This window comes from Solanum tuberosum, unplaced genomic scaffold (assembly GCF_000226075.1).
Source record: "Solanum tuberosum cultivar DM 1-3 516 R44 unplaced genomic scaffold, SolTub_3.0 scf00590, whole genome shotgun sequence".
NCBI lineage: Eukaryota > Viridiplantae > Streptophyta > Magnoliopsida > Solanales > Solanaceae > Solanum > Solanum tuberosum.
In genome coordinates this window covers 18380-29153 of record NW_006239503.1, presented here as the reverse complement: position 1 = coordinate 29153, position 10774 = coordinate 18380, and the positions used below count along the sequence as shown (strand labels likewise).

General features: G+C 31.2%; 2 protein-coding genes across 2 annotated transcripts; both read right to left on the bottom strand.

Annotated features, from left to right (window-relative positions):
- Window positions 1-4548: 4548 nt before the first annotated feature.
- On the bottom strand, window positions 4549-5523 carry LOC107058655 (uncharacterized). The gene has a single exon (XM_015304628.1). It carries the CDS (start codon window positions 5521-5523, stop codon window positions 4549-4551), a length of 975 nt encoding a protein of 324 aa, XP_015160114.1.
- A 1585-nt stretch (window positions 5524-7108) lies between these two features.
- Window positions 7109-9082, bottom strand: LOC102597199 (DAG protein, chloroplastic). Its single transcript, XM_006365803.2, has 5 exons — window positions 8662-9082; window positions 8066-8163; window positions 7911-7976; window positions 7649-7831; window positions 7109-7442 (listed from the first exon to the last, which is right to left on the bottom strand). Exons 1-4 carry the CDS (start codon window positions 9012-9014, stop codon window positions 7668-7670), a joined length of 681 nt encoding a protein of 226 aa, XP_006365865.1. The 5' UTR covers window positions 9015-9082; the 3' UTR covers window positions 7109-7442; window positions 7649-7667.
- Between the last annotated feature and the right edge of the window lie 1692 nt (window positions 9083-10774).

Here is a 10774-nt window from a genome sequence, read left to right as displayed (position 1 = left end):
TATTGTATGAATCGTGATATGATTTTTATATACAAATGTTATGAATTGTGTTTTCACATTTGATTATTTTCTATTCTACACATGTTGTTTGAATGAAAACTGAATTAAATTTGATTAATATGTGTATGACCATAACTTAAGCTAGAGTTGGAATGAAACATGAATACAATTGGCATGCATGAATTGTGTTTTCACATTTGATTATTTTCTATTCTACACATGTTGTTTGAATGAAAACTGAATTAAATTTGATTAATATGTGTATGACCATAACTTAAGCTAGAGTTGGAATGAAACATGAATACAATTGGCATGCATGAATTGTGTTTTCACATTTGATTATTTTCTATTCTACACATGTTGTTTGAATGAAAACTGAATTAAATTTGATTAATATGTGTATGACCATAACTTAAGCTAGAGTTGGAATGAAACATGAATACAATTGGCATGCATGAATTGTGTTTTCACATTTGATTATTTTCTATTCTACACATGTTGTTTGAATGAAAACTGAATTAAATTTGATTAATATGTGTATGACCATAACTTAAGCTAGAGTTGGAATGAAACATGAATACAATTGGCATGCATGAATTGTGTTTTCACATTTGATTATTTTCTATTCTACACATGTTGTTTGAATGAAAACTGAATTAAATTTGATTAATATGTGTATGACCATAACTTAAGCTAGAGTTGGAATGAAACATGAATACAATTGGCATGCATGAATTGTGTTTTCACATTTGATTATTTTCTATTCTACACATGTTGTTTGAATGAAAACTGAATTAAATTTGATTAATATGTGTATGACCATAACTTAAGCTAGAGTTGGAATGAAACATGAATACAATTGGCATGCATGAATTGTGTTTTCACATTTGATTATTTTCTATTCTACACATGTTGTTTGAATGAAAACTGAATTAAATTTGATTAATATGTGTATGACCATAACTTAAGCTAGAGTTGGAATGAAACATGAATACAATTGGCATGCATGAATTGTGTTTTCACATTTGATTATTTTCTATTCTACACATGTTGTTTGAATGAAAACTGAATTAAATTTGATTAATATGTGTATGACCATAACTTAAGCTAGAGTTGGAATGAAACATGAATACAATTGGCATGCAGTTTGTTATAATTTTATTTATAATATGACACCAATTGAAAATCAAATTAATATTCATGATAACTTACATTAAATACTCGGGATACCAAATGAACTCCATAATTACCTTCTTATAATTTTCACTACTATATACAATATCTTTAAATTAGAATAAATTTTATTTGTAACAGTATGCATTATGTATGATTATTGAATGAACAGTGTATAAAGAATGAATAGTATATTAAACACTAAGCTATAATGCACTTCAAACCAATTATGTTTCATATCAAAACAAAACATTAATATAACCAACAAAATAAACAGTCATTAGTTTTGCACAGGATAATTTGAACATGTCTTCCTGTTGTGGCCAACTTGACGACATCTACTGCAGGTAACTTTAGACCTTTTGAATTTCACTCAGCAAACCCCTTCCAACGTTCAAGTTGCGGTTTTCCTACCGTTCTCTTTGGACTCTCGCAAGTGATAGGTTCATATATAAAAATTATTATAATAACAATAAAATTATACCCACTTGTCTTTATTTTTTCATACAAATATCATTCAGACAGTACATTGCAAAACACTTTTCATACTCACTAAATACACATTTCAAACTCACTTAATACACATTTCATACCCACTTAATACACATTTCATACAACAATCATCATTCATTCTAAATATATACATTTCGCTCGTACCAAATACTTCATTACTATCAAACAACTTTATACAGAAATGACAAAACTAATATAAACACTAAAATTACAAATTTAATACCAACTTAAAACACTTGTCATATAATTCGTCAAACTTCCAAATAACTTTTTTTTACAGATTACTAAACACACTTTCATACAAATTTCAATTCATTTATTCTATCAAATTCATTATCAACTTAAATCATTTTTCATACAATTCGTCAAAATTCTAAATAACTTTTTTAATAGATTACTGAACACACTTTCATACAAACTTCTTTCCATTTATTCTATCAAATTCATTCAAAAATAAACATTTAATTTATACTTCAAGAAAAAAAAACAGTATTCAAAACAACCACAAAAACAAAAAATCACTAATACTATATATTTCACAACAGTTAACAAAAAGTGATATCACCTTAAATATATTGACGATTTACAGGTTTATGATTTTTTTTTTCATTTCACTGTAATTTAAAAACAAACAATAAACAATAATAAATACTAACTTGAAGGATCTCATCTTCCACCATGTTTAATTAATATTGATACGTTGTTGTCCATCACAACAAAATCAATTTTTTTCAAATATAAAAAATTAACTTCAATTACTCGATATTGAGAATTTTTTCTGGCAGAACAGTGAAGAAACAATGAAGGGAGAGAAACGTTGAAAAAAAGAGAGATAAAATCTGATTTTTATTTGATTTTAACTAATTTGAGTGAATTAAGGATACTAAATAATCTTAATTAGTTTGGATCCCTTATTTCGTGCCAATTATTAATTATCTACACTAAATTCAAATTAAATTAACACCACAATTTCAATTTTTTTACCTTTTTACTATCAATTCCGGTTTTTTTTTTTTTTTTAAACAACTTTTTTCAATTATTAAAAACATTTTTTTTTTAATAATTTGTTAGAACCTGAAATTTTTAATATTATAACTTGAAAGTCTAACTCTACTGCTATAACTCAAAAATATTATTATAATATATGTCATATATGAAATTTACACTTAAAATGTTGATTTTATTATTACAATAATTTACAAATATTGAACTTCAGTGCTTAAAATTACCGGTGAAGGATTGAAAAAATTGTATTCCATTGAAATAATAGTTTTTTTTCTCTCATTTTTAACTTTTTAAACTGAAATTTCTGTTCAGACACCTCAACTACTCAATATTCCTTTTTCATGTCAACTTCATATACTTGCGATTTTAAAGCGAAATTTATTTCGCATGGTTAACACTAAACACTTAACCCTTCAAATATCAACAAATCTTGATTTGGACCTTAAGAATTTTTTAAGCATATTTAATTGTCAATTATTTGATAAGCGCATTTTTTATATTTCTTACTCGGAATCTTTACAAATCTAACGAATTATTAAGTGCAAAACTGTCCAATTATCAGTACGTTAAATTTGAATTCTTAATATAGTCTAAAAATAAATATTTTCTATATGTAGGGACAAAATCACATATATTAGGTAATTGAAGTTTAATATGCTTATTTAAATATTATAGGATCAAAATTAAAATTTATTAATAAGTGAGGGACAAACAATGCAAGTTACCCTACTCTTTTTCTTTCTTCCATTTTAAACCATATATTATCCAAACCCATACTACATTTTATTTATATATATGTATATGCAGGACAATGAATTAATATTTATTTTCTAAAGTCACCTTTATTTGGTTAGAGTTTTAAAAATTGTTAACTACACGTAGCTCCACGAAAGTTGAATTATGTAAAGATGTGAACTTATGAGCTCCAGCTCTCAGACCACTCCATATAGTTTTATTTTATATTTTATGGTCTTTTGTCCTTTTCGATTCTACGTGAACAGGCGTACCTACGTGGGTGACAAGGTATTCATCTAAACCTCTTCAGCAAAAAATTATATGATATATATAAGATAGATTTTTAATATTTTTGTATATATACGTACTAATTTTGAACCATCTCAATCAAAGAAGAGAGATAGCTTAGTGATATTGGACTCTGCAACTTGGAGTGCGAATGTTATCCTCAGTTTGCAGGGTCGATTCTTATTGGATGTGCAAATTATATTTTTATTTTCCGAACCCTCTAAATAAAAATCCTCAAACTGAACACGAAATGCTTTTTATATCATATTGTTTTCACCTTTTTTTTTTGGTCCCATTAACGTCTCATATTAGTTATTCTCATGTCTGCTCAGAAGTTTCTTAAAAGGATTTCTCCTTCTAGTTGAGAGTTTTAAGATATTTAGATAAATAACCTGAAGGAAGATTTGCACTCTTAGTCCCTCTAATATCAACAAAATTTAATTTTAATTAAGTACATTTAACTTGAAATTTGAAATGTGCACTTTTAATCTTTCTATCTGCGGATCTTCTCAAACATAATGATTTATTATTGTTAATTCATTTAATTATTCGTCAAACTTATATTGTTAATCCATATTTTGAGGGTAACATCTAATTTCAGAAACAATCTAAATAAAACATATAAAGGGAATTAATAATCAAGTACCATAATTGCAAGTTACTAATAATTGAGGGATAAAAAGTGTAATTCCATAAAATTAACAGTTGCAATAATGATAATGACTAAAAGGGAAAAAGGAAAAGCTACATAGCCTAACTATGACAAGATTCATATTTTAAAAATCATTTTATTATTTGAAGGATAAGGTATTTTTTTACCAATCCTTCATAAAATTAAAGTTGTTGCTGATGATAATAGTAACTTTGATTGTTATAAACACAATCCCAATCTCTTCCATCACCACCATATCCATAAGGATTCCCAAAAAGATAATCTGCAGTACATTTCCATTGTTCATTGCTGCTACTGCTGTTATCTTCAGCAACATTTACACAGTTACAATTTCTTCTCTTGTTTTCCTTAGCTATGCAAGGCCAGTAACCAAATAAGCTTTCACATAAATCCATAGATTCCAAACCTGAACCATATGGAATTTGTTGCAATTGCCTCCCATAATCATATCCATATTCCCCTATACTCCCATTTCCAACTACAAAATCTTCATCTTGTTGAAGGGGTTCTACTGGTTTTTCAAGAATGGGTTTTTCCCCTGTTTTTCCATTACCAACTACAAAATCTTCATCTTGTTGAGCAGGTTTTTCAAGACTGGTTTTTTCTTTCACACCAGATAAAGATTTTTGCTCATCTTTAACACCATTCTCTTTGTTTTGAATTTGAGGTTGTTCTAGCTGATTGGTGTGGCTTACATAGGGCGAATTATTTGATCCATAGTCGAAACCATGTAATGGAAGTCCATTAGACTTGGGACTCGAAGGAGGATGACATATTTCATTTGAGGGAGGAAGGGGTTTTCCATAGATTTGAGCCATATCAAAACCACCACCATAAGGGGTTGGATCATATTCATCAAACTGAGTGTCATCCTGTTCTTTGGTATAACAAGAAACTATGGTTCTTGTTTCCAATGAATTAGGACCAATTTCATACTGGATTAGTTTTGGCTCAACAGAGTTGTGTACAGAGTAACTCAATTCTGGATGTATTTGAGTAGTATAGTAGTAATTGTAATTAGTACTTTGCTCATAGGAAGAATATGATATTGGAAAAGCATCATAATCATAAGAGACATTGAAATTAGGAGTCCAATGGTACTCACCAGCATCACCATTGTAGCCATAGAAAGCCATCTATTGAACCTTCAATTTTCTATCATATGTGTAATTCTCTAATGTATATGGTTACAAATTCAGCAATGTAGAAAAAAAGAACATGGGAGTGTAAAGTGGTTGGTTTGGATGATGGTATAATAGTGTAAGCAGATAAGAACATATATAAAAGAGAAGTGTGTGATTGTTATGCACTTAGACAAGCACGTCATGATTGATGAAATTGACGGCTCACCTCACCTTCCTGAAAATGCTACTGGCTGAGTGGAGTAATATAGAGTGCCACGTTGAGTTGCACCGATTACTTTATGGGTACGTATTGTGTCTGTATGTGTAGTAGTTAATACGTGTATATCAATTGTTGTTGTTACTTATTTACTTTTAAATGTATTTTTAAAAGATCTGTAAAATAAACCTAAAACTCTTATCACTCTTGTACGTTAACATATAAACAACTACAGTTTTCAGTAAGAGCAGTTGAGAATCATAATAGCAGGTAAACATGGAAAAGCTAAGTGAATTTAGTATCTAAGTACTGTATATACATTGATAGAAAATCTTTTATGTGTACAGTTTAATTTTCTGACAAAGAAAGATCAACCATAGCTCCGTGGGAAAGGTGGTTGAGGGAAAAAATATCTAGATTTCCCTGTTGTGGAAGCATGGTTAAGTGTGGACCCTTACGAAATTTCAACATCTCAATCAAGATTTTAATAAAAAGTCACCTCCCCTTGCTGCTGTGATATTTTACAACCTATGTAAATGGGACTTGGCTCGAGTTGCATATCTGAAATGAGTACATGTAAGTAATACTCCATAAGAATATGAAGAGTCTTTTGTTTGCTATTTTTTAGATATTAGAAGAAAATCCTCCAAGTATGACATATGTTCAATATGACTACTTCAACAAGGTTGTAAGAGCACACTGCATGATGTTTTTGGTTAAACGCACTTTACCTGGGTATTCTGGAGATGTTAAAATAAAAAAAAGGTCAACCAAATTATTTATGTTGGAAGAACAAAAGAGGACAATATCACACCTTCCTCTTCAACATATATTTTAAATCATGTATTGCAGACCAAGGCACATATAGAGTCACATCTAGCTTAAAGCCCTGTCTCACTGACCAGGGATTTTGCAGAACCATAGTTCAATTACAGAAATTGTACCATTAGTAGAGCTCAATAGAAAAAATGGAACTTCATACAGTGCCTTGTCGGCCTACCTTGGGGGAAAAAGTACTGTGTTACGGCGCTTAGTATAATTAACTTGCATCAACAAGCAAAAGAACTTCAAAAGCTAGCCAACTTAACACACAGGCTACACCAACCCTTGCAGGCTTGCGTCATTGCCCAAAAAGTTTTGTGAACCAAGCAATTCGAGGGGGCAACTCAAAAGGAACAACATTATGTTGCTCCTTTTGTAATTACTGTAAATGACATCATGCAGTTCACTAGCAAGTAACAACGCTATAAACATAATTTCTTAGGTTTCAGCTGCATTTCCTCCTATTTAAGTTTCTTCATTCAACATTTACGTTCACTTTAAGAAGTAAATTTCCTTCCAAGAAGGTGCATCTTTCTATCATCTGCGTGATCTAATTTGTAAGCATAGCAAACATCAAGATATATGAACCAGCAGAAAAATATAATGAGTCATCACGTACATATTCAGGCTTTGAACATAGAATAACCTGGTAACGATCAAAATTACATACCGACACAGCTTTCTTTCTCATTCTCAATAATGCAACCAGAAAGCTAGTCTAGAGGAAAGATAAAACAATAAACGCATTCTACCAAACTCCTAGACTAGCAGTGTATTTCCATCTAACCTTTAAGCACCAACATATCTTTGTTGAATTGCTCACCAATATGAGACTATGAATGATATATTGGCATTTCCAAATGGCAAGTCGACTCTAAGATCAGATAAACCCCTGGCAAAAAAGATAGAAGATTAGCAACAGAATGAACTTATTAGGCTTAACTAAATAAACAGTGGAATAGGGTATGGTTTTCCTACAGAATAAATTTCAATCCATTCAGCCGCATAAGGTTGACTTTATGCCAACCACAACAAATGGGATAAAACTGTGAGTTCTCTGTTTCTTTAGTGAGCGTCAAGAAAAAGAAAGGCACTTACAAAATGCACCATTATAGTTTTAGGAGGAAGACTCGGGAGCTGCTGCTTGTCTTGTTCGTTCAGGCGGAGGACCATCTCTTCTTCTTACATATGCTTTACTCTTGCTTCTTGTTCTGTTAGCCTGCTTGGGTTGGTAAGTAGGATACTGACAAGGGATTATTTCTCCATTGATGTACTTATCTCCTGAAAGAAGAAACCACATAGAGGTTATCTCGCTGTAGAATCACAAGTGAAACTGAGTTCAAAGGAAGAAATTTCTAACCTCCATAGTCCTTGTTCTTCACATCTATATAAGAATCAGGCAGGACCCACAGAACTCCAGGTAAACCTACAGAATGAATATCAAATAGAAAAACGAACGAGTCAATGCCACCACACTGGATGTACAGCATCTCATATGTTGAAATAAGAACTCACCCTTAAACTTCTCTGATGTTTCTTCAGATACAGTGCACTGAAAACCAGTGTAAGTGGTAGTACTAAAGGCATACATGTTCTTCTTTGCCTCTTCCATACTGATAAGAAAATTTAGATTAACAAGCCAACAAAAACTCTGCTGGTTAATAAGAAAATAGTCTATCCTGCTAAAGCAATATAGTTACAAACTCCTACCAAAATTTTATCAGTAACTACTTTGTCAATAACAACAACTCCGCCACCCTCTTAATCAATGGTACTTTCACAGTAGAAACTGGATTTACTCATTAGCATAAGATTAATCTTCAAGTTCTTGGGATGGACTATCTTGAAGTCCACAATTTGGACAATCTATGCCTAAAGATATCATCTTTGTTCACAGTTTACAAGTAATAATTCTGTAACTAACTGTCACCATAAATAACACAACTAGGAATACAATCACTAAGGAAAATTATCAAACATATTCAGAATCATATATCTTCAGTAACTAGTTGTCAACATAAAAACTTTCATAGCAATACTCAAACCCCCCAATCCCCACCCCAAATTAAAGCCCATAAAAACAAGAAATAACAATACATTACGAAACTAACCTTCCAAGAACGGTGGCAAGAGTGTCAAGATAAGTATCAATCATCTGTTCTCTAGTAGGAGCAGGGTCTTTAGGGAACTCCATGACAATAAGCCAGTGGTTATAATCACATCCAGGTAACATAATAGTTTCCCTTTCGTCACTGTTACTGCTCCTCTTAGAAGAGTATTCTCCATCAGAAATGGCTCTTACAACTGGGAATCTTGAATTTTTTGCGGGTGGAATTGAAGAGAGAGAGGTTGTGAGAAAAGGGTAGGAAAGAGAAAGAAGAAAAGTTGGGGTTTTAGGGAGGTTTTGGAATTGAGAATTAGGGTTTAAGGTTTTGGAAAAAGAAGGAAGATTGAGAGCTGCCATGGCAACTGTAAGAGGGGAAAATGAAGTGATAAGGGGATTTGGCTTGGATTTTCTTATTAGATTAGAAATCCCTCTTTGCTCTTTAGAAATATCTTTTCACTCGAGGCCCTTATATTTTTTCATATTTTACTTTCTTCGTGTTCTTTTTTGAAAATATCTTTTTACTTAATCGAACTCAAAAACAGATTAAGATATCACAAAGTGAATATAATCATATTTTGTTGAGTCATTTCTCAAACCTAACATCTTTGTCAGCTTTGAATTCTTTAATTATTATTTTTATCTCTCATCGGAGAAAAGAGTTATCAAGCAAGTAAAATTGAATGAAATGATGAATTATATCATACGAAATAAGTACATAATAAAGTAAAAGACACTTTGTTACCAACAATGGTAATAGTAATAGGAAAGTAAGTATTTCTTCGTTCTTAACCTTTTTGCATTACTTATAGAGATTGAGAACAAAATTTATAACGTTCTTAATAACCTACCCCTAGTGAAAGCAAATTTCTGACTAATAAGTACATCAGTAGCCAAATTTCTAATTGGCCTACTAAGGTTTGAACATTCACCGTTGGGTTTCCAAAATAGGGCCTCCTAGCATATTCATTTTAGGCCCACTAGAGAGTGTCACAAAGAGAGGAAAAGATTTCAATACTTGGTAAGGAGGATGACACACTTGGCCCAAATGTAATCCAATCCTTTGTAGACCTCATATAGCGAGAGCTTAATGCACGGATGACGAACGTTGAAGGATGAATAGGATCTCATATTATTTACCATCACTTGTATAAAAGTAGTTGCTAGATTTTGTAAGTTATGATAGGTCAAATCAAACAAATGCGTAGCTGGAACAACAGAATTTCAAATTTGGGCTCAATGTTTTCTAAGGCTCGTAGAGTACAAAATGTCAATAACATCATGGTGTTGACAATGCATTAAGTTAATCAAGAAATCCTATTTAAATTAAGATTTGGTAAAAATCCAGCATAATCGCATGAGGAACTAAATATACTTGATTCTTCAACCCCTTTATACATCAATTGATTTGTACCAAGCTTTGCTAACCACACTTTCCAGTAGGGAATAATAAATTATTGTTGCTTATAATTTGTTTAATCACTTAATCAGATCGAATATTATTTCTTTTACTTGTAGTTTATTTATTTATTGATACGATTCAATCCATATGTGGACAACTTAATTAACATAAACAAATCCTTCTTAATCTGTTCATGGGCCTAGCTTGTTATATCTTAGTTGCTACTTAAATTCCTAAAGATAAGAGTTGTTCAATTTTGAGTAGTATGTTTCCTGCTTATTTATTCAAGAAACCTGCTGCCCTAATCTATGGAATTTGGTTTTTAAAAAGCTCCTTACTTTTTCTTTGATATATATATGTAAAGCAATTTATCATTTGATTTGGCCATTGGTTTGTTAGAGAGTTGGGAACTTGTAGTTTTATAGTACTTTCTCAGGTGAAATAATTCATAAGGTGTACTAATTAATTTGGATTATTGTCCTTGTGGATACTAACTACAAAGGGTCACAAAAGGTGACATAATAATTTATAGACTTATGAGTCATCTTAATTATGATCTTTTTCCAATCTAAGTTTTGTTCTATTATGGTCATTAGAAACTTTGAACAAAAATAAAATTCACAAGAGCAGTTTAACAATTCCCTTGGGAGTTAATTGTCATGTTGTTCTTAGAGGTGATAACATTGACATTCCTTCCCCCTCCACCCCCTCCCCCCCC

Coding starts and splice junctions, on each gene's coding strand:
- LOC102597199 (XM_006365803.2), bottom strand. CDS start 9,014: ATGGCAGCTCTCAATCTTCCTTCTTTTTCCAAAACCTTAAACCCTAAT. Junction 8,164..8,661: donor CTTGCCACCGTTCTTGGAAG/GTTAGTTTCGTA, acceptor TTTTCTTATCAG/TATGGAAGAGGCAAAGAAGA. Junction 7,832..7,910: donor GAAGAACAAGGACTATGGAG/GTTAGAAATTTC, acceptor TTCTTCTTTCAG/GAGATAAGTACATCAATGGA.
- LOC107058655 (XM_015304628.1), bottom strand. CDS start 5,523: ATGGCTTTCTATGGCTACAATGGTGATGCTGGTGAGTACCATTGGACT.